Genomic DNA, 27,083 nt, shown 5'->3' on the forward strand with positions numbered 1-27,083 from the left:
TTGGGCAGTGAGGAGTTACTTTTAAACTTTGGCAAAGAAAAAAAGATAGACAGATAGCTAGCTATCGAGTTCTTGTGTGTTCCAAACTCTTCCAAGCGCACTTAATTCACCTTTTGCTCTCGTTTGGAGTTCCTGGAGGAGGTATTTTCACACTTGCTTTTTGCTGGCTTGCAGTATTCTTTTGGCTTCCTTAGATGACAAATGAAGACTTGTGCCTGAAGTCACCCTGCAACAAAACAGTCCTGGATGTGGGAAGGATCCAGTGGCTTCCCAGGCAACTACTTTGTTCCTGCTGCCCCCAGTTGCCATGTGCCCATGAAAGGTAGAGCCAATCTTTGGGGCTTTCAGCATTCTCTCTAGGTAGCACCCCCTTCCAGTGGGCAAGGAGACTCTGGTTGTACTGGCCAGGTGCTCCTCTTAGTGTCCTCCTCACTTATCCAGGCAGGACAGAGGACTTTTTCATTCCCTCTGCAGTATCTCTGCTAATAGGGACAGGCTTTTTCTGATCTTAAGCTCAGTGATCTACTCAAATCCCAAAATGCAAATTCTCTTGTAAAAGCATCACGGCCTGCCCACTTAATCCAATGAAACTCATCCCAGGGGGGTCAAGCCACAAGATAACTGAGACAGAGCAGAGCTGCATTTGATAGCTCTTGGCATCAGTCACTTTAAGACTCCTTAAACTGTTCATCATTTTGAAGGAAATGACTCAGCCTTCACCCTTCTGTTCTCTCCCTGCTCTACATCCTTGCCTCCGGGTGGTGCCCACTCTAAGCAAGTCTGCAGGCCCTAAAAAAGCCCTCTGCCCACCCTCTCCTAAACAGAGAGATGTGAAATGCAGATCATTTGTTACCTCATCATCTGTCCGGATGTAGTTAACGCCGTCAGGTTTTGCCGGAGTCTTGTAGCTGAAAGAAAAGAAAAGAGCTCATTTCTGAGACAAGAAGACTGCAGGATTTTTGGAGGGGGGGTGCTGAGGAAGATGAAAATGAGAGAGAGCAGCTGAATGAAAAAAAACCAGAAAGCAGCTCATTGCTCTAATGATAGAACTATGTTTATTCCCTCATTCGTCATGACTGAGATTTATTTTTTTTTTTCCTAAATTCCCCTTCAGCACAGGGTAAAAAGATTGCTGTACATTTCCACCAGACTAGCTCTGCAAAGAGATGAACTGATTCTTTCCTGGGCTCTCTTGCTCTGGTCCCTGTGTGCCTCCTGCATTGTTACCAGTGGCAATTATGAAGTTCATTTGAAACATTGGCTGCCAGGTGCCTTCAGCATTTTCCTGAGTTACACAGAAGAGCCACTTGTTTGCAAGCCCATAGAATTCAGAATTTATATCCCACTGTCAAGTCCAGTGTATGCCAACCCCCAGTTGCATTTAAACAGGGTATGTGGAGCTTTTTGTGAAAAATCAAACAGGACTTCTGCTGAAAAGCAGCATTTAATATGGAACAAATCTAACTGGTGAGAATCTTGGTTTTACATATATTATCTCTTCTACAGATTCTGTAAGGACATTGAGACTTGCTTCTGATGCTAATGCTGGTGTTTTTAACATTTTGATGTGCATTATAAAATGCTTGGGTTTAATCCTAAATTTAGGTTCTCACAATGAAGTGAGACTTCCTGCAGAGAGCCTCCTCTTCTGCATACATTTTCTATGCATGTCCTGTTGCTTGAAACTAATTGTGCAGCGAGCTCTGTTCATTAAATTGTAGACCTCATTATGCCAACAGCAGATAACCTACTGGACAAACACCTGTGGGCATTAAATGCTGCTGGTTCCCCTTTTCCATGCAAAGTATGAGGATATTGGATCCACAGCTTTCACTCCTGGTCTTGGGAGCAAGCATGAGAGGATCCATACCAAAATTCTTCCTTAGGCAAATAAACCTTTGGCACTGGAGACTTCAAGAGCTGGGTTGTCCTGTAGTTTTTGGTAAGTCATGCTAGCTGTTTGGGCACAGAGACCTGTGAGGACTTTGGAGCCCAGCTTACCTGTCCCCATTTTCTTTGCTGTTTGCAAAATAACCTCTTCTGTAGGCACAGCAGATGCCAAGGGTGATGAGCACCAAAACTGCCAGGACCACCAGGACTCCACCAATTATTCCACCGATATTGAGGTCATCTGGCAAAGAGAGAAGCTGTCATCCAGTCCTTCCTTAAGGCAGTAAGAATATTCTGGCTTTACACAGGCTAAAAGGACAGCCCAAATATTTAAAGCAAACCCCAATAATTCACAGGGAACCAGTGAGCCCCCCGTTCCAACCACAGAACTGTTCATGACTCTGAAGGGTGTTTAAAACATTTCCTTGAATTTTTAATTTTTTTTTTCAAATTCTGCCTGGGGCTCTGAGAAAGCAGAAAATGCTCTGGGGTGTCCTCCTTCTTTCCCTATGGTATTGTTTACATATTAATCAGCACTGACAAAAAGTATAGAAAGCTACTCACAGATTTCCATCTCCTGCTCCTCACACTTGGCAAAGCCAGCATCGTTTGTGGCTATGCACGAGTACCGGCCCGTGTCCCCCTTGTGCACAGCATGGAAAACCTGGGAAGAGGGGAAAAGGAGGGAGCAGGATGTGAGAGACAGAAGGTACTGGGAGGGTCTGAGCATGTATAAGCAGCTCTCCAACACCCAGGCTTGTCCCCCTTGTGCACAGCATGGAAAACCTGGTAAGGGGGGAAAGGAGGGAGCAGGATGTGAGACAGAAGGTACTGGGAGGGTATGAGGATGTATAAGCAGCTCTGCAACACCCAGCTTCATGGTGGGCTGTGAGGCAGCTTCCTTCCCTCTTTCTAAAAGGACAGGAGGTATTGGTAGTGGTCAAAGCCAAACAGCCAGGGTATTATCTTCTTTTATCACTAATCTTCCCATTCCCAACTCCCCCGCATCCTCCAACACTTCTTCAAATTCACCCTTCCCTGAAAGCCACACAATGGCTTTTTTCTTTCACAAGCCACCCTAAAAAGAACCCATTCAGCCAAACACTTCTTGATGATGTCTGTAAGGGCATTACCAGGGTGCCTGTGGTGGGGTTCAAGGTGTAGGAGGAATTGTGGAGTCTGCTGGATTTTGTGTCTGGTGACAAAGGTTCGCTGTTGCGGTACCAGCTGTAGGTGGACTTTGGGTACCCTTCATTCTCGTGGCAGTGGAGGGAGGCTGACTTGCCAACAGGTACAGCTTTAGGCACAGTGCATCTGGGAATCATTGGTTTCACTGTGGGGAAGACACAAACCATGTGAGTGGCACTGCTGAGTCCAGCTGAAAAATATCTGACACACTTTCCCAGCTGGCTGTGCTGGCAAGGCATCCCAGCTTTCTCTGATTTCCAGCTGGTTTGAAACAACTCCCAGAGTGCCAGTGCTCTTCTGTTAGCTAGAACTGCTTCTGGCTGGGTTTAATGTCATACCTTGGACTGTCAGCTGGATGTTTATCTCATCTATGGTTTTGGTATCAGAAGGTGCTGCCACTTCACAGCGATACGTGGCAGTGTCCATCCTGGTGGTGTTTTTAATCACCAGAGATGTCCGGCTCAGAATTTCTGCACGAGTCACAAAGTCTCCTGATGAAGAGGAAAAAAGAGAGAAAAAAATTCAGGTTAGTGCCATGTGAGAGAATGAACTGGTAAGCACCACCCCACATCTCCCAAAAGGCTGTGGCAAAATGAGGCTTCTAAGGCAGCCTCAGGTCTTGACTTCTTGGGAAGATTCATGGAATGCTGATGCCATCTAAAGTGCTGGTGTAATTCCAGGTGGAGTCATGCCCTGCTGGCAGTCTTGTGTTTGAGTTTCACCATCAAGGCAGAGTCTGTTTCTGATCACAGGCCTCCAGGATGCTGCAAATCACTGCTACCTCAACAGCAGGCATGGACAGCTGAAGACACAGACCCCTTCTGAAGTGCAGGTAGAGCCCCCAGATGTCATATGGAAAGACAGGAAGGGTCCTGAGAGCTCAGACACCCAGTGACCAGGCAAGGACCAGCAAGCAGGTGCAACAGAAGCTGCAGCATTTTCTTACTCCAGAAGTGTCTCCCACATAGGATCACGCTCCAGCTCTTTGTGTTCCCTGCTGTGAACTGTCAGGAAAGAGGAGAGAGCAAAGAACACCCTGCTCTCTCTCCATCCTCACACTCTGCTAAACCTCTGGTTCCAGGAGCAAGCAGCAAGACAGCCAGAGGTCCTGCCTGATACAGACTTGTTTGTTCTCAGCTGCTCTGGAGGTTTAAGAAGAACAAAGTCTTCTTACCCTGCATTTTGTTATCAAAAAAGACGTAAGAGGTTTCTCCATCTCTGATCTTCTTCCATTCAATTCTGGGATCTGGTGTTACAGTGGATTTGATGATACAGGACAGCTCAACACCTAGCAGGAGAAATAAAGGAAGTGGAGATTAATAGGAAGCAGCTGTTATTTTTGCTCTGCTTTCAGCAGCCTTGGACAGTGTTTTATTAGGAGACACTACCCACAAAGCAAAGCCCTCTCTTTCATCTGCCTCACAAACAGCAAGACTGCTGGGTTCCAGGAGCTATTGGAGAAGATGGATTTTGGCCAGCAAAAATAGCAGGCGGACAGATATCAACTAGGGAGAGAAATGAACACACTGTTCTCTACAGGCTCTAACTTATGGCAAACAAGACCTTGTGACAGGGTGAGTCCACAGCACTGTCTCTGCTAATCAGAGCCTACACTCTGAGCCAGGGATGGAGAATCTCCCTGGGTGGTGGCTGGTAATGTACTGAGGACCAGGATGCCTGGGGATAGATCCAGCAAACCCAGTCCCTTTTGAAGCAGGCACTGGCATCTCCATCTCCTCTACAGGAGGAGGCATCGTGGCAGGGCTGGGAGGTGGCTTACCCAATATCCCTTTGCACATCTGGCCAAGGGAAAATATACATTTCCCAACCTCCTTTTCAACATATTAATTGCAAGGCGACTGCCTTTCCCTCCTTTTGGGACCCAGTTCAAAAAAGCACTTAGGCAAACACTGTGCTGTGCCAGTGACTTGCAGGGGACTTCAATAAACCATTTCCATCAAGTGCTTTGCTAACCAGGCAGAGATACAGACAATATTCTTCATCTCTTTTCTGAATCTCAGGTTCTGGGCAGTCCTGCCTCCCCATGAAACCAGATACCAGCAGCAAGAAGGAGAAATTTTCCCAATTGTTTGGAAGGATGGAAACCCCTGGCCAAGCAGAGGGGATGCAGCCAGCAGGCCCCTGAGCACTCACTCTGGAATTCCTGCACCACGGGCTTGGTGTTGCTGGATGTCAGCTCCACAGCCAAGAGTCTGCAGCCTGGAAAAATAAACAGAAGGTAATAAGAAATTGCACAGCTCTTAAGTCACCCAGCCGGGGACACACCACCTGCTGAGAAAACTTCTCAGCCAGTCACAAGGACTAACTTCCCCAGATTAAAAACTACTCCTGGCTGGTCCAGCTGACCCAAGTTTATTTAGAAATTGTGGTGTAAATACAGGAAAATATAATTTTTAGAAGTAACAATTCAAGAAGATTAACATAATGGTGCAAAACCAGTGCTGGCACGAGCCATTTCCTTGTGCCTTATGCTTGTTCAGTTAGTAAAGGAACTCTGATAATGCAAGAGTGAATATATTATTTTGCAAATTAGTTTGATGACCAGGAAGAGGCAGGAAGCAGAGCAGTCTTAAGTGTTCTGGTCACTTCCTAAAAGATGAAATGTGCCAGGCTTTTAACACATGCTCCTTCCATCTCCAAGTATTTTTAAGACTCAACCTGGTAATGTAAAAAGCAAGGTAGTAAATCAGGCCTGAGCCTGAGCACTCAGCTGAATTGTGGAGATGCTGATTGGCTTCCTGCTCAGGGCTCTGACAATTTGGCTCAGCTTTCAAAAGGTGGGGGGAAGATGCAGGTTTTCTTCAGAGCCAGAACTTGTCTTCATCAGGGAACTGCATTACAAGGATGCTCCTACACCAAAAACAGCTTTCTCCAAAGACCTGGAGAAGCAAATGAGTGTAGAGAGTGGCATTCCCCCTGAGGAGCTGCAGAAGACAACACCTATCAGGTCTGTATTATCCTACATATGTCTTCCTTTTGGAAATGCTAGAGGAAGATGGAGAGGGAAAAGGTTCCTTGTTCCTTAAAGGAAGCCTGAAGGGCCAGTTTGTTTCTTGTTCTCCATTTCTGCTTACAAACCATGTTTTTTTTCAGAAAAAACATTCTAGCATGGTAGCAGTCCTACATCTGCTGTGGCTATGATAGAAGTCCAGTTGAAGGTGGAGCAGGTAATACCATACTGGTGTGTTATGGGACTCTAGAAGTGTTCACCCCAAGACAGGGGGACTCCAGCAGGCTCCAGCCCTATCTCATTTCCCAGAAACTGTTCACAGCAAGCTTTTTTCCACCCACGAAACACAAGAGATTTTGGTCTGTCCCTCAGCACAGAGCAGGATGCCAACAAATCTGAGACAGAACACGAGTCCTTGGAGGCTGTGTGAGAGGTTCTGACTTTACTGCATGTATTGACTGTGGGCAGAGATCAATGTGGCTGCTTAAATCACTTCTGAGACAGATTTATTCTTCTGCATGTGGCATAAGAATACTGCAAGTAGCATGTCCTAAATTACAAGAAGGCTTGAAAACCAAAACAAACTCCTCCAGTAACCATATAGATGGTAGAGGACGAGCAGAACACCTTCCCAGCTCTTTTTAATATTCCTTTGGGGTTTACCAGTCTCCCTGGGGCTGGAAAAATCTGCACCAGGCAGCACTTCTGAGCTGCTGGCACTCTCCTTGTTCTCTTATTCAGGACATCTGTGCTTTGTCACCTTTCCCTGCTGTTGGCAAGTGTTGTCTCTTTGGTGACCACACATACAGGTTGCTTTATTTTGCCTCTTAAATCCTCATTAGTGGCAATTGCCACGCTTAATAAATGAATATCCCAAAGATTTTCTTTAGGCTTCTTTCAGCCCAAGTGCAAATAAGCAGCAGAGGTTTGGTGTCATGGAAATCTCTCTTGGAAAAGGCCTCAGCACCCAGGATGTGGAGAACAGCTGGGCAGGGAGATGGATTCCTTCCTGGGCAAAGCAGCCTGTGTGCCACAACAGAGGCACCTACCAGGTCTGTATGTGCTGTCTCTGAATACCTACCAGATCTGTATGTGCTACAGGCTCAGCCAGACATATGGTTGAATCCCAAATGCCATCAGTTCTCCAAAATAGAATCCAGGACAAGGCAGTGAAGAGTCTATAGCATATTCTTTCAGCTAAAGACAGATCCAGCCCATGCTTGTTCCTGTGACTCATGTCATCTGAATCATTTCAAAATGCTACACTTAAGTTTCAAAAAAACCCACAACTTTATAGACAATTAAACTGTGTTGATTCCCTGCTTTCTGTACTGGCTTTGAAGTAAAGCCTGACTTTCCATCTCCTTCCATCTCCTCTCTGTTTAAAAAAAAACTAGGTAGAAATTTGAAGAGGAGGTGAAGTATTCCTAAAGTATTCTAGGCAAGGTTCAAAAGATGACCAGGAAACAGTTCAAATAAGTTGCTGCCAACAGCCTGTGCTGCAGCATCATTTGGTTCTGATAGTGCAGTTATCTGGCAAGGTAATTTTAGTTAATGCACAAGCAGTACAAAACTATGCAGCTGTTTGGAAACACCTGCCCACCAAAGCAACAAAATTATGCCTTGCTTGAGGTGTCCATCATCACGAAGCTGCTGCTTGATTTGCAATTTAAAATGCATCTCAGCCATGCAGGATTGCTGCTGTAAACCATGAGTCTTGTTGAGCATCTTAGCTTTCTGGATGGTGCATCTGCTCTGAGTAGCAGGAGTGCTGTGTTGCTGTTAAAGTGGTGTTAAAAACACATTGGCCAAACCCATTTATGGTTGCCAGTGTGGACAAGGTGGTATAGGACAGGCAACACAGCATGGCATAGGAACAAGATGCCCAAAAAAATTTTGTTTGAAAAGCTCAAGAGTTTAGATGCAGGATTTTGCTTTGGAATGCTCAGTCTTCATTTTCAGCCCTTGCCTCCACTCCAAGGCACCCAAGTTGCAGGTTAAGAGCCCCTTCAGGCTGGCAGAAGGAAGCAGGCAGGAGGACCACATAAACTGAGGGAGCAGAGCAAGCTGCCTGCCTTTCTTTTATTCCAGTTTTCCTCCCTGGGCTCAGCCCAGCACTCAGGGGTGGGCTGCCCTGCTGGAGAACAATGTCAATGTGCAGCAACAGATTAGCAAACAAAAGCTTAGGAGTGTCTCCATCCAAATTAAGTAACAGATGGACCTGGGCTGTGTGGGAGCTGATAACAGTTATAAAAAGGCCATCACCAGACTGTGGCCAGCCCACCCTGGAAAAAACCCACTCAGTCCTAAATCCTCTGGGCTGTTATAGGCTTTATTTGTACCAGCTATTGTGGAAGAGCATGACTTATTTTAGACCCCTGGCTTGTACTGCTCAGTTAAAAGGGTGCCAGCTCTCTGATAGCCACCTACAAACAGAGATGTGCCTGTCTGGGCAGGGAACATGGAGTATAAGAGTAGAGAAGGCAAATGCCAAGTTACAGAGCAGTGTTTGGTATTCCTCATGGTTCTAGCTTTTTTTTTTTTAATCTCTTTTCTCTTTGGGGGCTATCTGATGGCACTTGTTTCTTCTTAAATGCTGATCATGAGGGAGTCTCTGGTAGACTCAGCAGGACCAGAACCCCACAGGACAAAGTTGTGTAAAAGACCATTGAGTATTGGAGTATTGGCATCCACCTGGAGATAGAAGAATTTTGGATTTTGCCCTTAATTCACTCTCTTCCTGCTCACCACTAGAGAAGGCAAGGAAATGCCTGTCTGTGAATAAGAGTACGTACAGTTCTGGAACAAAATCTTAACCTGTTTCAATCTCCTGATTTAAATCTCCTTATTTAAACTGGGGCCTTAAAGACCTGACTCTATTTGCAGCAGATCATGAAAGCAGTCTTTCCACCCCCTTTTTTTTTTTTTTTTTTTTAATCTTGCCTCCCTTTTTCCCCTTTTTACAGAAGGATTTGCTGTGCTACCTCCCAGTTAGCCACCACTGCCAATGGTGTGTACACAGCCTGCAGACCCTCACTCAGCACTGATTCAGGATGCTGTCAAGGTTAATCTGGAGGTCTTTTAAGACAAAAGCCCCTTTGCAAAGCAGCCCTTCTTCTGCAGACAAACATTCCTCCTCTCTCCCATACAGGGAGGGAAGTGGAGGAGTTCCTGGTGAAGACCACACAAGTGTTTGCTGATGGGTTCCCAGAGCTGGGTTTCATCATGTTGATGCAGCTGCAGACACCCTGCCTCCAACATCCACCTGACAAGGGCTTTTGGAGGTAAGAATTTCACAAGCTCTGGTTGCTGTATTGCTCATGGTATTGGAGGGTATTTAGAGATGAGATAGGGAGGCCCTGTGTATCTGCACCCTCACAAAAACAAGACAGCCTGTTCAAGATCAGATATGCAGCCACCCACTTCATAAATCCTTGGGCCCATGTGAGGAGGAGGCATTGTGAGCCATGCTCCAGATCTGTCTGAATAAGGAAAGTTCAAGCTTACTCAGACTCTTAGCACACATCTGAACTCTTGGCTGGACATGTGGAGCTTGAACTCAGTCCACCAGCAGCTTCTTGTGCTCTGCTGTCCCTAAGGGAGCACAGATGGTTGGACATTAGAAAGAATTTCTTTCTGAAGAGGGTGATCAGCCATTGGAATGGGCTGCCCAGGGAAGGGGTGGATTCTCCATCCCTGGAGATATTTCAAAAGAGCCTGGATGTAGCACTCAGTGCCATGGGCTGGGAACCATGGGGGGAGTGGATCAAGGGTTGGACTTGATCAGCTCTGAGGTCCCTTCCAACCCAGACAGTTCTATGTTTCTATGATTCTATGATGCTTTAGGAGAGAGCCAGGGCTGAGCTGATGGCTGGCAACCTGGGGACAAAGCTCCCAGGGTGAAGGACCAAGCCCATTTATCCCATTTTATGAAACAGCTTTTCACCTGATGTGGCTCAGGAGACCACGAGCCAGCTCCACCAGCTACCTCAATGATGCTGTTGACATCAAGGGCATTGGCAAAACCAGTAAAGAAGATGTCGTGAAAACAAGTGATGCTTCTATTCCTAAAGCTGCTAGAAGAGGAAGAAAAAGAAAGGTAACAATGTTACTTTGCCTTCCTGCTATTTTTGAATGTGTTACACTGGGTACTCTAGGCCTAAGTTGAAGCACTTGACACCCTTCTCCCTCAGATGGCTGTAAGGTTTGTACTGGTTTAAAGTGTAGAGTCTTGCATCTGGGTAGGAACAACCCCAAGAACCAGTACAGGTTGGGGACTGAGTTCTTGGAGAGCAGAGAAGGGGAAAGGGACCTGGGGGTGCTGGTGGACAGAAGGATGACCATGAGCCAGCAATGTGCCCTTGTGGCCAAAAAGGCCAATGGCATCCTGGGGTGTATTAGAAGGGGGGTGGTTAGTAGGCTGAGAGAGGTTCTCCTCCCCCTCTACTCTGCCCTGGTGGGGCCACATCTGGAATATTTCTGGGCCCCTCAGTTCCATATGGACAGGGAACTGCTTGAAAGGGTCCAGATGATGAAGGGAGTGGAACATCTCGCTTATGGGGAAAGACTGAGGGAGCTGGGGTCTCTTCAGCATGGAGGAGAATGAGGGGCAACCTCAGTGATGGTTATAAATATGTAAAGGGAGAGAGCCAGGAAGATGGTGCCAGGCTATTCTCAGTTATGCCCACTGACAGGACAAGAGGCAATGAATGCAAACTTGAGCATAGGAGGTTCCATATAAACATAAGGAAAATTTTTTTTTTCCTGTGTGGGTGACAGTGCCCTACAACAGACTTCCCAGGGAGGTTGTCCTTCCCTGGAGACATTCAAAGCCCACCTGGACGTGTTCCTGTGTGACCTCGTGTAGGTGACCCTGCTCTGGCAGGGGGGTTGGACTTGATGATCTTTTGAGGTCCCTTCCAACCCCTGACTTTCTGTGATTCTGTGATTGAATGCTTTCCAGTTGTGGCTGTACATGCCTTGCCCAACAATTTAATTGGTGCATGATCTGGTCCTTGCTCTCCTGTTTTCCCAAGCTCATACCCTGGTTTCTGGCTTTGCTCCTGGAGAGGACTGAATGTACGTGCAGGATGGGAAGCAAGCAATGCTTGGGTGGATGACTAATACCTAATAACAGAGATAAAAGATGGAAGCAGCAAAGACAGTTTCCAGCATGTCAAGTTGCATATCTTTGTGCAATGTATTTGGGGCCCTCTTCAGCTCAAATAAAAAGATGCAAAGAGTTAGATTTTGCCCTTCAAAATCTGGGATGAAGTGGAGAGGGAATGGAAACAGGAACTGGAAAGCTGTGCAGAAAAAAGGCTGCAATTACCAGCCCTGGCATTCCTCATTTCTTTCTCCCTCCTCACAAAAGAAACGTGGGGCAGTCTCATTTTTCATGGGGCAGCAGCAGGAGTGCACAAAGCTTTGACATTGCATTACATCCCACTAGCCAGAGGGATAAGTCCTGCTCAGATCATTTATTTTTGCCTTGCTCCTGGCCCCCCTGCACAGATGCTTTGGACTTGCCATGGGATGCTGTTTCTGGAGGAGGCAAAACCAGGGACAAGTCTTTGGCAAAAAAGCCAGAAGAGAAATAAGGCAACAAGGAAACAATTATGGATCACTTGGCTGGGAATCCCTCAAAGCAGGCACACTGTGCTGTTCCTGCCATTTTCATTAACAAATGGACAGCATAATTACATCTTCAGACTGGTTCTGGCTCCCAGCCAAGAGGGACCCTGCAAATCAGTGCACTGGTAGAAAGTGGGGCAGGAGGGCAGGGTTCTCCCATTCCCCATGATCATTTTCATCTGCTCAAGTGCTATACATTGATCATTTAAGCCTCACATTTAGTGTCCTCTGCAATTCAGGGTTCCAGTTCACTGAGGGGGTGGGAAACTGAGGAATGGAAGCTCTAGGACGAAGAAGACCCACAAAATCTCAGCTGGCAGAGGAAACACCATTCTGTGATCTGTTCTACCAGATGACAGAGCCTCACAACAGCAAAAACAAAGGCCAGACAAAGGACAAAAATGGTGAGCCCTGAAAAGGAGTGGGCTATCTGCAGAGGGCAGACCCTTCCTGCCTATTCCCACTTGCCTTCCATTGTTTCCCTAGCCAAGATCTGCCATAGAGGCACATCCTACATTATTTCTCACTTCAGGCAAGTCCCTTCCCTCCCAAAAGTGGCAGATGCAGATACCAAATTAGTGCAAAGTGGGAGGCAACCAGCAGATAACTGTGATAAGAAAGAGGGGCAGTGGTCTTCCTCCTGGTCCTCTCTCTCCCTTCCCCATGGGGCTCTCGCTATGGGAGACAGATGCTAAAAGAAGTCTGCAGGGCAGTCATGGCAGGGATTTATGGCCAGGACTGGGGAGACAGGATGCACTGGAAAGGGGCAAAAGGGGCAAGTCCCTTTATTTTTGTCTTGTGTGGGAATTTGACTCAAGGATTGCTGAGAAGCTCCTAAGCCCGAGTGACATTTTCCAGGCTGAGCGCCAGCCAACACGCAGGCTTGAGCTCAGCAGGTATTTGACTTGGAGAGGAGCTAGGATGCCTGGTACCTGCCTGACCCTGGCTTTTGATGAGGACACACATCTCCAAAGCTGCCTGGAATGCAAAGAGAGGGAATAAGCGGATAGGCTATCAGCACCAGCCTTTGCAATGCTCTTTAGTGTCTGGCAGCTTCCCAACCATCAATACAGAGACTTGCAGGGTTTTAGCCTATAATCCTCTATTCCCCTGTCTGTGACTCTAATCTCCTGATCCTCCCTTCTCCTCCAGCCTCTAGCTTGACCAGCAAAACGTGTATCTGAAGTTCTGCTTATCAGAAACCCACAGTGTCATCTTCCTGGGGAAAAAAAAAAGAGTTTAGGAAGAGAGTAGCAGTCACCAGAGCCAAGAGCTTAAGAGTAGGCTGGAGAAGGGAACAGGGGAGGGCATGAGCAAGCACAGAGAGAAATTGTTTGTGACAAGAGGAAAACAGCTTTCTTTTTAAGAACCTTTTTTCCAATTTTCCAGTATCATTTTGGTCTTTTTTTCTTCTTCTTTGTGTGTATCGTTCAAGCCTCAGGTCCAAAGCACAATCGTCTGGTTAATGCCTCACACAGAACACGTCCAGATGAAGACTGTAAGAGACTGACTTGACTGCAGGGAACATCCACATCTGCCTTAGGAACGTGTAACCAAGAGCTTGTGAAGCTCCTGCCATCACTGGAGAAAGCTGGGGAGAGAGGCAAGGCAGCTTTGAAGCTTTGCAGTCAGTCTGTCAGAAGAAAGGACACAGATCCACAAGGAAAAAGAGGCACTCAGTCTGTGAGTTGTTGGGGGAAATATTGTCCTGGGGACAAAGCCCTGAAATCACACGAGCAGATCTGAAAAGGCTTTACCTTGTTAACATCAGCCTGAGGAGAGGCTGCAGACCTGCAGTGGGAGTTGAGCTGCAAGGGTTCAATAGAGATTATTTTCTTAGGAAGTACGTGGGGAATTAAAGGGAGCCAGGATGAAGTCACAGAGAGATAAAGATGAAAAGCTTGACACAGAGAGCCCGTCAGGAAGATGCTGGCATAAATGAGCAGGGAAAGGAATGCCACGTCAGAGCAGAGTGGTGACAAAAAGCCCTTTGGCTTGTCCCAACCTGAATTCCTGACCAATCTGGCCTAATAAGAGCAGAAATGAGCTCTGGCATAGGGAGGGTTAAAAGATTACTTGTCCTGGGGGAGCTGAATTAGCCACATATCCAGGAACTAACTTCTCCCAGCCTCTTGACTTGTTTTGCTCCTTAAACATCTCCTGCTGCTATTTTTAGCAGAGAATTTTCTCAGCTGAATGCTCTCAGTCGAGTCCTGGTCAGAGGCCCTTTTCCCAGAAGATAGATGCCCAGCAGCCTGTGCTGGTCCCCAGTTCAGCTCAGCTCTCTGCCACTGTCCTGCCAGCCTTGGGGTTCACATGTCACACTGCCAGGTCTCTCCTGGGGCAGGTACCACCCTGGGGCAGGGACATTAAATGCTCTCCCACACCCTAAAAGCCAGGGGAAGCTGCAATCTGGTCTGCCAGTTCAGAAGCAGCTTAAAGAAGAGAGGGTGAACTGGACTTGATAATCACCTGCAGGCTTTTTGGGAATAGAAATGGAAAAAAAAAAAGGTGGGAGGGAGATAGAAAGAAATGATTAGGCTGACATTAATAATGGGATCTGCTTCTCAGCACTAAAATCTAATTGGATTCATTCCAGTTCCTCCAAGGGAAACCGTGGAAGCCTTTATTGTTCATAAAAGTTGCAACTAAAATTGGACTGGATAAAGCTTAAGGAAATACCTCTCAGAGGACAACCCTGCTTTAGCTTCTGGCAACACAGAAGGTAACTCCCTTCCTCTTCTCTGCTTCTCTCAAGGCCCTTATTCCTCCTTAGCCAAAATGCTAACCTGTTCATCACTCCATCACTCCCTTCCCTTGGCTCCAGGCTGCTCAGCCTCCAGCCCAGAGCAAGCTCTCTGTCTAATTACCTGTGTGCAATTAGCAATGTGTCAGGGAACGTCTGGGGCAGGTTCACCAGGAAGCAAGAGCCCAAAACTTTTTATCTATTGAAGAGCTGCCTGCCAGAGATGGGCATGGAAATCAAAAGGCCAGATGAGGGCAGAGGGATGAATAAATTGAGTAAAACTGAAATGAATCCCCGTGCTAAGGTGCAGTCCAGGCTGGGAGGATGGAGAGCTCTGGATAATGGGAAGGAAGCAGAGGGGAAGCTGCAATCCAGCACTTGGATGGTGACAGCAGAGCCACAGTCAAGAAGGTCCCTCTAACAAAGGCCCCTTCTTGGTCAGTGGATCTGTTGCCTGTGTGCCTTGGAATCACGTCAGTGAAGCAAACAGATTGGGAACATATTTTTACTCCCCACAGCACTTCCAGCAGCCAACCCAGACACACAAGAGCGAGCTGGGCTCTTTTCTGCTCCTCGCCTCGGTGCCAAGTTTCCAGCTCAGCTTGAAACCTGTGGCCGAGCCCTCCTTTGGCAGGGATGGAGGGAGAGGACAGGCAATGCTCTGCTAGCAGAAGCTGGCAGCTGGCTCCAGGAGAGGGGGGAGCCAGGCTGAACACCTCTGTGAGCCCCCAGGAGAGCTCAGACCTGGCACCGAGTGGCACCTCCCCAGCTCAGCTTCACCGAGAAGAGCAGTGCCCTGGACAGATGCTGCACCAGGGCTTGTCCTGCAGGCAAGAGCAACCTTCAAAAAGCCTTCCTCGAGCTCAGCAGGCATCCCAGGGGCCCAGGATTTCTCTCCTGACCTTCACGTAGACATTCCAACACATGGGCACTTAACCTTTGAGGCTCCTTTGAAAAGCCCAGCGACAGCGTTTTCCGGATGAGTATGTTTCCCCTCACATCTGCCCCTGGATCAGATGCTGCCAGAGCCTCTCTCCCTCTCTCTCTCCTGGCTCTGCTCCCAGCTGAAGGACAGACAATGGGCATTTCAATGCAGCCTCCACCTCCCCTCCCAAACAGCCTGAGGGAGATGGCACATCAGAGCCAAGACAGCAGCTCAGAGAGCACAGCTTGCCAGCCAGCCACAAGTCCCTCTAGATGATGCCCTGCCTCTCCATCCCCTCCCAGTGCAGCTCAACCCCTGGCAGTTGTGCTGAGCTTGCAGGGCAAGTCCTGGTCTCATTCAGCTAGCCAAACTACTCAGGAGGTCTTCTCTCAGCCAGCCTGGCCCCTCTCCAAAGGCTGCCAAAACTGACTGACCTGATGGCACAACCTACATGGACAGAGCACTGGTTAATGGACCTCTCCTGTACCCCTCTGCCATGCCAGCTCAACACTGGGACCCACTTGTCACCTCTTGGACCTCCCCTTGCTCACTCTTCCTAGCATCCTGCTGCAAGGAATGGATCCAGGCAGCACAGGAGGAGGTTCAACAAGGGTTCAGTGAAAACTGGCTTGGATTCTCTTGAAGAACCATTGTTCCATCTTTCTAGAAATAGCTTCTGCTTCTTGTATCCTGGAGCTGCTCAGCCGGTTTGGCACTGTTTCTGCTGCTTCTGAGGCAACAACAGAGTGAGAAAAACCTGTCTAGACACCATTTACCTTCCATGGGCTCCCACTGCCTCATCAAAGCACCACTTCAAACAAACCTGCAAACTGGCTGGGCAATAATCCCCAGCTCTGCTGTGCCTGCTCCAGGCAGAGGCAGTCAGACCCCATCTTGTCATGCTTCAGGGTTCATCTTTAAATCCAGGCTCTTCTGACAACAAGAAGAGAGGTAGGATGAAAAAATCCCATTACAGGAACCTCAACAGAAGTGACCTAGCCTTAGACTACTCAAGTGGGAGCTGTGTCCTTCCTGCTCAGCATCCAGGTACAAGCAGAAACCTCACCCACCTCCTATCATCACCCTGCAGACCTCCAGCCCCTTCCAGCAGCAGCCATACCAGGCAGTTCCACCTGCTCAGACCCCTCATCCTTCCAAAACCATGAACATGAAGGCTGAGCAAGCTTTGCTTCAACCCAGAGACCAAAGAAAATCTTCCCATGGCACTCAAGGAAATGGAGGTGACCAAGAACTTGTCCACCATGGGGCAGCAAGTCACTGTCTGAGTAGGGCAAAGCCACAGGAGCTCAGGTAAATACTCAAGATACCTTGAAACCAAGGAAGTTGCAGAGATTTTTAGGTAACTTGAGCACAAATTACTTGGAGTCACTGCTTTGGGGAAGCACCTGACACTTCCATCAAGCACTGACCCTCTGCAGCCACCACAAGAGCAATAATCTAGCTCATTATTTTACTCAGGGTCCTTTGAAATACCTTCTGTGTGTCAGACAGCTAAGAAAATCCTGTCTGGCTTTATTCTGTCTCAGGCAGAAACAGCCTTTATTTAGCAAACTGCTGCTAACAGCTCTGTCTCATTAGTCAGTGTTTAGGGAACCAGGCTGCAATTGTTCTCAAGTCTGGCATTGCAGAAATAGCCTTGATAATGAGGTCTACAGGAGAAGATTCCTCCTGACAAGCCCACAGTGACCTAGAAATCCTACTTAATGCCCTGTGAGTGAAAAGTGCTGAGTAACAGGGAGGTGCAGAGGCTCGGGGGGCGATTTGCCCCCATGTAGAGTGCTCAGAGCACATTTTTTTTGTCTGACACAGCAGTAGAAGGCACTTGGGAACAGCTATCCAGGGCTCCTTGGACACCAAATTTCCCCCTTTCCTTGGGGGAAGATGCAGCAGGCTGGGGCCATGGACACACTGCTTTCTAGTGGTGTCTTCCATGGTTAGGAACCTCTGGGCTGTGCCAGATGAGGTAGAGGAATGTGGGCTGGATAGGTCTGACTTTGAAGACCACCCCTAATAAAGCCCCTCACAGGCACGTGCTTGCCACCTGTTCCAGCCAGCAGACAAGGGGCTAACCCAGGAATTCTGGAACTGAATGGAGAGTCTGTTCAAAAAGCTGTGGCTGATGGGTGCTCTCTCACATGTCCTTGCCCATCCTCTGCTGCAAGGCTGCTGCTCCCATGCAGCTCTCCTTAAAGCACAGCTCAAACCTGCAAAGGTTTACTGCTGTAAAAAGAAAAAAAAAAAAAATTCTGGAGCAGCCCAAACAGTGTCTAGAGACAACTCAAGCCAAGTTCCTCAAATGTCAGAACCAGGAGGGCTCTGAGCTGGAGAACTGCACCAGCTCTGCTGGCACCATCAGAGGATCTGCTTGGAGACACGAGGAAAAGACATATGCTGAGGAAGGAAGGACCAGCTTTATTTTACCAGCCTGTGCTCCCACCAGAGATGTGCTTCAAAAACTGCCTTGCCTAGCAGGAATTTACATCCAAAGGTGCCTGTGCATCTTCCTTGCTTGCTGTCATCCCCTGATCAGTTATCTCCAGCCTGCTCTGAGCCAGAAGATGAAAAGATGGTTCCACCACTTATCTTCCCACTTAAGAACATGCTTAACAGCTTGCTTTTAAAGAGAAGGGCACTCCAGCCTCAGGAAGCAGCTGTAAAATCTGCATCTGGGCTCCCTCAAGGAGCTACTGCTTCTCCTGGAGGGACACATACAGAAAAGAAACCAGGAATAGAGGGAAGCCTTTGTAGCAAAGAAACCTTCTGCCTCATGTCCAAAACATGAAGCTGAGTGGCAGATGTGAGACGTGTGGCATGTGTGCCTCAGAAGTGACTGAGGATGAGCCAGGAATTGAAAAAGCTCTTGGGAAATGTTTGAGCAGCCAGAGTTATGACATGTTTGTCACTGGAGCTCAAGAAGCTCCAGAAAAATGCTGTCCTCCTAGGCTGAGCCAAGGAGGGCTGGGATCTCCTTCCATGCTGCAGGCAGAACTGCTGCACCATGAGACCCATCCCTGGGTAGAAGAGTTGAGGCCAGGACACTGCACCTCCTCTGTGCTGCTCCCACATCACTGCTGCCTCATCACTGCACTTGACCCTCGTGGTCTTTGCAGAGCTGCTTGGTGTCCCAGCCAACTTCCATCCAGCTTGCCTTTTCATTTAATAGCTGAGTCAAGCTGTCAAAATCATCCAAACAGGATCTATTCCAAAATATTTGCAGAGAGAGGAGGATCAAGGAGCCTGCAGCAGAACACCAGAAGTCTGCCCAAGTCAGGAGAACAATCGCTGCTGTTGACCAAGAGTAGGCTGCTGGTGGGCACAAAGTTGGAGGGAAAAAAAAGCCCTCAAGCCCTCCCCTGCTCACAGAGCACCACAAATGAGCTGGAATCTGGCATCCTCTGGCCAAGCCCTGCTGATGCAGGGTTTCAGACATCGATGGTAGCTCAGCTGTTGACTTGGAGAACTCAAGGCACAGTTGGCAACTGGGACAGGGGGGCACCCGCACTCCTCAGAAGCTGCTGCCAGCCCAAACACAGACTTCAAAGGGCTTATCTCTGCCTGTTGTGTGGGAGAGCATGCAGTGCTTGTGGGGGAGGACAGCTGTGTGTTGGCCAGGCCCACCAGAGGATTTTTGAGGGAAGAAGAAAGAAGTTAGTACCTGGCTTAACCTCCCCTCCAGCATGCACACAGCAGCTTTGCCAGGTGGAGCTCGGTGCTGCCCTGTTATTTATGAGGTGTTGAAACCTGGACCAAAGAAAGGGAGAAAGCCAGATAAGTAGGGATGGTTCTCCACTCAAATATCCAGTTCTGCATGAGGGAGAACCCATGAGATTAGGGAGGTGATTAGAAGGCAACTCTGCCTTTCATCTCCAGATCCTCAGCTCCATCAGCACCGACCATGCCACAGACAGCTAATAGCTGTTTGCTGGGACACAAGAGATGAAATACAAGGCATTGGCTCCTCTGAGAAACCAGCCCAGCCCCAGTGATGAGTGTGCAAGCTCAGGAGAAGAAAGCCAAGACCAAACCCCAGCACCTCCTCTGCTGCAGGAGCTCTATGGTGGTTGAAGCTAACCTGGAACATGTGTCTGGGCCTCTCAGCAAAGCACAGAAGCCAGCAACACTTGGTGTATGAGCTCCTTCCACCTTGGTGGCTGCTAACTAAACAAGAACAACCCTTACAAGAACAACTCTTTCAAGGAAGGACTCCCACCCAGCTGGGGATGTTGAAGCCTGCTGTGGAACAGGCAGAGATTTCCCCTTCTAAGTTAGGTGATGCACAGGACCTCGCCACACCTCAGCAGATGTTTTCCAGGCTCTAAAAATAACCAACTCCAAACAAATAAAGACAAGAAATATTTCTCTTTGGGCTTTTGCAGAAAAAAGAAAAAAAGAAAAAAAAAAAAAAGGATTAAAGCCTAGGTTTAAGTGGACATTAAAAATAGCTGTTGGTGAGATCCTTTGAAGGGGGATAAAAGCTGTTTTATAGAAGCAGCAAGAACTGCAGGGCTTTGTAACACCTTCCCTGCCGTTAGCTCCAAACCATTCAGGAGAGTGTTAGCAGCCAGAGAGGCTCAGGAGGAAGTCCATTAGCAGGCAGCAATCTCCTTAATGGATCCTGGGGGTATGTGGTGGAGCCTGCCTGCCTCTGGACACTGCTTTCCACTGCTGGGATTCATGGGCTGCTCATCCAGTCATTAGCATCCAGTCCTCCCAGGAATGCTCCTCATCTTTATGGCAGCCCAATGGTAGGAGGAATTAGCCTGCTGGGCAGCTTGCATTGAGCAAGCACACAAATTGGCATAGTAGGTTTGGGTTTTTTTGTGGTTTTTTTTTTTTATTCTTTCCTTTCTTTTTGACAGGACCTAGCACAGACACTAATCCATGAACACGAACTGTACATGCTGCTGGAAGGCAGGTAAAAGCAGTAACATCTACCAAGGTCTTTTTTTTTTTCCAAGGATGGCATCCTAGCAAAACAAAAAACACTCTCCCTGGCTGATCTGAGCCTAAAAAACCAAGAGGAGAGAAAGAGCCTTGTATATTTATGTGCAAACAAAAATCATTAAACCCTCAGCCGTGCAACAAACTCCATTCAAGCAGCCCCAGGAGAGCACACAGACACCCCAGAGAGATGAAAAGTGGCAGGAACCTTTCTACTGGGAATGAAAAGCAGGACTGCTGTGCAGAGCACTGCTGGCCCTGCTAAAAGGTAAGTTTGGTTCTCTTTCCTGTGCCAGTCTTATACCTTGCAGCTAGTGAAACAAAAATTCTGACTGTCTTTGGAAATTTAAATCTTGTGGGCTGCTTCAGCAACCACTGAAGGACTTCATGGTTACATATCTGGAGACATACTGGGCCAGACTGTCAAAAATGGTAAGGGAATCAGGTGTCTCAAGTGGGAAGAGTGCACAGGGAATGATGGATGCTTTCAGTGGACCTGAATTTTTCTAAGTATTGTATTTACACCCACCAACACAGTCGAAAACAAAGTGCCCCAATTTACATCCTCCCTGTGAGACACTGGCCATTTATATAAGGAATTGCCCCATATATAAATTTTAATGGTGCTACTAAAAATCTTGAAATGCTGCTGTCAGCTGCTGCCTCCATGCCAATGATATATAAGTCCCTGGCACACTGCAGTTTTAAAGCTCAGTGTCTTCAGCTGAGCCAGCTGTGCCCAAATGAATTAAGAGCACTCTTCAAACCCCACTGATCTTCACATTTGTGTTCTAATAATCAGGTACATGGATGGGAGGAGGTTAGCGTGTGTTCTGGCTTTAACTCTGAAATCCCTGGGATTTATGACTTGGGGTGGGTGGGGGGGGAAAGAAAACCTTGAGCATTATCTGAACACAATTTAATTTCATCTCTTGCTGCACTGAAACCTTCATTTCCCTTTGCACAACTGACTCTGTGTTAAGCCCTGTGCTCTATCCCAGGAGGGGCACTACAGAACCCAATGCATTATATTATTTATACTGATGAGTGATTCTTGCATGACAGAACAGTTCCCATTAATTTTCTGAGCTTATCTCGGGTACCAGTGGGCTGTCAGGTTGCAGCATGTATGTGGCTGGATTTCTTTTAATTGGTTTATGCCAGGCCAGCCTTGACTGGGCTCCTGTTTGACAGCTCTCAGCAGTCTCCAGGTGAGCCTGTGGGATTCCCACCCAACTGGTGGAAATCACAATTTTTTTTAAGTGTATTTGTTTTGCCAACTCCAGTTTATAAATTTTCCTTCTGCATCTGCTGCTTTTTTCTCTGCCAATTGTCTGGTTTGGAACATGTACCAAAACCAAGAGAAAAAGCTTTGACAAGACACTGAAGAGGAAAGCCTTCTCCAGACCTCATTTCTTACACGTTAGTGGTTTGGTTTTTTTTTTTTTCCTAAGACATTTGAAGGCCTAGCTTAGGATTCTGCTCTAATAAGAACTGGGCATCAGCTCAGTGATGCAGCTGTCTTGGTTTTGTCCTTCCAAGCTGTGTGTTAGACAGCTGAGCTTCTGCACAGGAGCCACACAAAGCTTCCTCACAGTAGGAGCTGCAGCAGGGCAAGCAAAGTTAGGGGGAGAAGTTGAAAAGAAAAGCTCAGATGGCCATTCTGGTGCAGAAAACATCTTTAACATGCACCTCCATCCCCAGAGGAAGCCTGTTGGGCCCCTGCTTATCTGAAATACAAAGCAGAAGTTTGTGAGGAGTTGGTTATCCTCAAGCCCCATGTTCTGGTGAAGTCCATTGCTGGACTGCTCCCTGCAGATGTACTCTGTGCTGGCAAGTCTCTAGGAAAAAAAAAAAAAAAAAAAGAATTTTGAAACTGTCCAAACAATACATCTAATCTCAAGTTGATGCTGAGGGTGTTAGCACTCTGAAGGGTCATAAGCAAACAGAGACCTGGGCTTTCCAGCCAAAAAAAAGTGCAGATTTGATGTTATTGTTTATTTCTCTGAAACTGAAAACTCTGGTTTCTAGCATGGGAGTGGGAGAAGTGGAGCCCAGCAGGTATTTCCTCTGCCCCAAGCACAGCTATTGACAGAACTGTGCCCAAACAGCAATCCCAGCCCTTTGGGGTGAAAATTAAGACTGTTTCCAGAACATTCATTAGTGCAATTAAAGCCATTAATTGGTTCTTAGGCCAGGTTCTGACTCAGCAAAGGAATGGGGTTTGCTGCAAGGCATGCACCCTTACTCCTCCACTACATGGAACTGACATTTAGTGGTTGAATTTGGTTTAATCTGAGTTTCATAACAACATGATACTCCCTGGGGGTTTGGAGGGAAGGCAAACAGCCCTTATCAATTGAGAAAAAAATGGTACAGCTCCTATCCCACTTGATAGCAAAGCCAGATTGAGAAAGTAATAACCCTAATTAATTTTGTATCTTGATCTCATCTCTTTCTTTTTTTTTTTTTTTTTACATAAACAGCAGTTTCAAAGCAGGCCACCAGTTTTTATGCAGCAGTTTTATCTGGTGGAGGGGCACGTTTGCAGCACACACTCTTGTTTTGCAGGAAAGGACTCTTGAGGACCCAGGAGCCCTGTTGGTCTGTGGAAAATCTTTCCCCTTGCTAACTCCCTCCCACTGCTTCAGGCTTGCTCTGCAAGGAGTTCACGAACCTTCCCTGGATCATCAAGGGCTTGGAGCAATCAACTGTAAAGCATTAGCTCTAAATATACAACTGGGAGGCCAGTTCTGCCTCACCACACACACACTCCTTGCAAAGGATGGTAAAGCAGCAAGATTTGCCAGAGAAACTTCAAAAATAATCCAAGGAAGCTGCAAATCAGGGCTGACCAATGTTTTACCCTTTGGGAACTGCTAAAACTTGGGGAAGACTGGCAGGAGGCTGGGAAACCAGGTCCTCCCACCTGCCCAGTATGTACAGCAGCTTTTGTCCTAATTTCCTGAAGCTAAATGCAGAAGCTCATCCTGCTTTATTTACTTGTTTAGGTGATTTCTTGGCAACTCGTGTTCCTGGTGCAAATCCTCAGTGTGTGGACAGATAATTGAAAACAGCTGCAGTGGGCCAGGAGACCCAGAATTCAACTTGCCCAAGGAAAATAAACAGGTCAGTGAAAGAACCTAAGTTCACAACTACAGCAACATCTCCTTCTCCTCGCTAAAGAAAACAGATTTTACCCTTTGAAATCCACTTGTGCCTCAGTAACTGAGTAATTCTCAGAAGTATTCAGAGCAAGAGGGAATGTGCTGGTGTCACGTTCTTTGTCAACAGCTGTAAAGTAGATGTGCATCCAACTACTCTTTGGTGGTGATGCCAGACACTGCTTACCCGAATAGGAACACCAAGCCCTTCCCAAGAATTTTTTTGAAGATGTTATTAAGCATCTGATTTTTGGCAGGGCTCTCAAAGCTCTTTGTCCTGATTTTTTACTGCCTGTTGAAAAGAAAGCAATACTGCAAATTCTTCCCCATCAGAAAATACCAACAAGCAACTTATCATAACTGCAATAGAGCTGCACAACATTTCCACCCAGTGATTTTTGGCACTGACAGCTGACTCGGAACAGTTGCTGGTGGCTGGGACAGATGGACTTCATATACTTAAAAAAACACCAAAAAACAAAAGGAAACAAGAACTTCTAGCCCGTGGATTTTGAAAGGCCTTTTGCAAAATGTAACCTATTACCAAAACTCCAGAACTAAATCAAAGGGACAGTGTGAATGCTTGAAAACTGAATTATGCCAGGGACTTGCTGTATCTCCCCATCAAGGCCGAGAAGGTATCAACATGTTTTATTTTCAACAGGAAATACTTGAGAGGTTTGGGAAGGGCTCCACAGTTCTGCCCAGCATGTGAAATCCTCAAAATCCTAATGTCTGTTTGCACGGGGGAAGTTTGCAAGAGAGTAGGACATAACACTGATGTCAATTATAAGCCCCATTTTCCATCGCTGATGCCAATAACTTCTGCCACTGTAATTATGACCCTGGCATTTCCCTGATGTGCAGAATCTTTAGATGCTTTTAGTGCCTAGAGCTGGGCAGGCACCACATACTCCATGCTTCACCACCTCCTGTTTTAAGAGTAGGATCTGTGCTGGCAACAGCAGGAGGAGGCAATCCCTGCTCCGCAGCACCTTTTAGTCTAAAGCACACTTGTAGGCTCAAAACACACAGGTCAGGGGTTTGCAGCTTTGGGATCTCAGCATTTCATGAGATGTGTCAGCTTCCTTCTGTGCCTTTTTATCTTTTTAAAACAATCAGCTAGCATCAAACGCATCCTTACACTCTTGCTCCTATCCCATTATTCAGCACCAGCCCTGCAAACTTCAGTGTGTGCTTAATTTTATGTACTGCTGACAGAGTCACCTTAACTTAGTGGGATTCCCCCCATAATGTGAAGTCACGTATAACAGAACAAACTTTTTTTCATTCTCAGCCTGCTCTTCTCAGTTTTTGACCAACGAATTTGAAAAAAGAGATGGAAATCACTGCTGGATGATTTGGCCAGAACCCATTCTGGTTAAATGGAGAGCAAACCATGTTACTGTTTGCTTTACTCACCAGATAAATATTCTCAGACAGAGGCTGGGAAAACTAGTGGTGTTTTTAGCAAGTTTTGTCTGCCTAAAGAAACATATCTGTCCACTTCCAGTCTTGCTGTCTTTTAGGCCAGATTCAACAGGATACTTTCAGCACATGGAAGAGGAAGGAAAAGACCTTTCTACCTCACGGGCCATCAGGAAAAGTTGTGTTAAATCTTTTTTTTTTTTCTCATTCACAGGGAGCATCTGAATCCAGAGTTAGCACCTGGAAGACTACATGATGCTCCAGGATCAGGCACTCCCAGTTTCTTCTGCCAGAGCTGTTTCTGCTACAAACCAGAGGAAAACAAGTGAACACCAGACCCTGGAGCGCGTGACAACCATCTCCTTGCAGATGAGTGCTGGAGTCATCTTCTCACCCCTCCGCTCACTTTTTTTTGGTACATAGCTCCCACTGTATTTTGAGGGCTCTGCAAGTTATTTTGGAGTCATTAAGGGATGGTTTTGTCCTTAGATTAAGATGTTTGAATTATTTCCATACTCTTCAGCCAACCCAAAACAGTTATAAATGTGTCTGTACACGTGTATTTTAGTAATCAGTTGCTGCTTGTCACCCTAACCCCACTCCATCCCATTTTTTTTCCTTCTGGCATCTGGGCAGACAGCAAGGAGGGGGGAGGGCAAGGCAAGCCCACCGGCTGCTGTCCCCCTCCTCATCCCCCACCCCCCTATTAATAGCCAGACAACAAATGAGCCCCAATTCATTCCTGAGCGGAATTAACAAATGTTTTTGCAATTAAAACTGCAAACATTCATGCGGGGCCCCCGGAACAATAGGCGCCTGTGCCTGGTCTTGAATAGGCACTAGTGTCCTCCCTGCCTGCCTGCCGAGCCTGCACATTCCTGGCACCCTCATCCCTGGACGCGCTCCTTGCTGAGTTTGGCTTTTGGGATGTTTCCCCACCACCTCCTCCTTCCCCGTCTGGTGCTCCCCCTCCCTGCATCCCCAAGCTCCCAGCGGGTCACTCCTTGCAGCGCGCTGGCCCCGGATCCCCCGTCCCATCCCCCCTATCCCATCCCGGTACCCATCTGAGAGCGCAGGTCGGGGCAGCGCATCCTTCTCCACGCTCACCCCGATACCCAACCGGGCACCGGCATCGCGACCGGAGGAGCTCATCTTTCCCCCTTTACCCACTATCACGATAGGGGCAGCTCATCTTCTTTCCCCATCCCGCCATCGGGACCGGGACAACGCATCCTCCCCTTCCCCATTCCGGGACCGGGGCAGCGCATCCCCCCCCCAACCCTCCCCTCCCCGCTGCGCAGCCGGTCCGCTCCGGGAGGCGGAACCAGAGGGCTCCGTCGGGCTGGACCGTGCCGAACCGAGATGTTCTCGGTACCGGTGGCCGGCTGCGGGACTCACCGAGCAGGGGCAGGAGCAGGAGAACCGCCGGCAGCCGCAGCGCCATGATGGGGTGTGCGGAGCCCAGCCGAGCCTGCGCACTGCCGGGGCGGGGGTGGCCGGGGGCGGGGAGGGGGGAACCGGGGCGGGGGGTGCGGGTCCCGGCGCCTGGCACGACCCGGAGGGCAGGTCCGAGGCGAGCAGGGTTGGAGAGAGGAGGAAAAAAGGGGGGACTGAGCCGCACCCCCAACTCTTTCCCCCCCCCCTCCCCATCCTCCCCGCCTCCAAACCAGGAGCATCCACGGCTGCGCCCCGTGGAAACTTCAGTCACTGAAACTGACTGAGAGTGAAGAGCTGGGAAGGACTTGAAATGTTTCTGAGCCGGGAAAAGCTGGAAACAGCTTGAAGGCAATGTTTGGAGTATGAATACCCAGCGCAGTTTTTCTGTGCGGGGAGTGGGGGGAGTTCCTCGTGTATTTAATGAGAACCCCCCAGAAAAAGAGGGATTTCTTAATGAGGATTTTGCCTTGAAAGCTCATTATCATAACACTGCGTCTCACTCGGAACTTTTGATCAACTTAAAAGAAGCAAGAAGCATGAACTACCAGCTGGGAAAGGGGGTGCTTCCCTGGAGGAGCTACCCCGGGGTCCTCCTGCTGCACCGAAAACTTTCTGATACAGCTTCATGTAGTGATTCCACCCTGAAATGTGGCTTTGCATTTCCAGACCTTTACACCTGAGCTCCTCCAAAATATCCCAGAACTTTTTGCTTTGATTAACAACAAGGAACAAAAAAAA

General features: G+C 47.8%; 1 protein-coding gene across 1 annotated transcript; it reads right to left on the reverse strand.

Moving 5' to 3' along the window:
• Positions 1–26,412, reverse strand: JAM3 (junctional adhesion molecule 3). The gene is made up of 9 exons (XM_071769010.1): positions 26,307–26,412; positions 5,233–5,298; positions 4,253–4,366; positions 3,417–3,569; positions 3,024–3,223; positions 2,455–2,554; positions 2,002–2,131; positions 854–908; positions 1–226 (listed from the first exon to the last, which is right to left on the reverse strand). Exons 1-9 carry the CDS (start codon positions 26,350–26,352, stop codon positions 191–193), a joined length of 900 nt encoding a protein of 299 aa, XP_071625111.1. The 5' UTR covers positions 26,353–26,412; the 3' UTR covers positions 1–190.
• Positions 26,413–27,083: the final 671 nt, after the last annotated feature.

This window comes from Heliangelus exortis, chromosome 26 (assembly GCF_036169615.1).
Source record: "Heliangelus exortis chromosome 26, bHelExo1.hap1, whole genome shotgun sequence".
In the NCBI taxonomy this organism is placed as follows: domain Eukaryota; kingdom Metazoa; phylum Chordata; class Aves; order Apodiformes; family Trochilidae; genus Heliangelus; species Heliangelus exortis.

Bases quoted from the DNA above. Each gene is read 5' to 3' on its own strand.
- JAM3 (XM_071769010.1), bottom strand. From the start codon at position 26,352: ATGGCGCTGCGGCTGCCGGCGGTTCTCCTGCTCCTGCCCCTGCTCG. The intron at 2,132-2,454 runs GTGAGTAGCTTT...TCTCTTTGCCAG, and splicing joins GGAGCAGGAGATGGAAATCT to ATGACCTCAATATCGGTGGA. The intron at 909-2,001 runs GTAAGCTGGGCT...CTTTTCTTTCAG, and splicing joins AGCAAAGAAAATGGGGACAG to CTACAAGACTCCGGCAAAAC.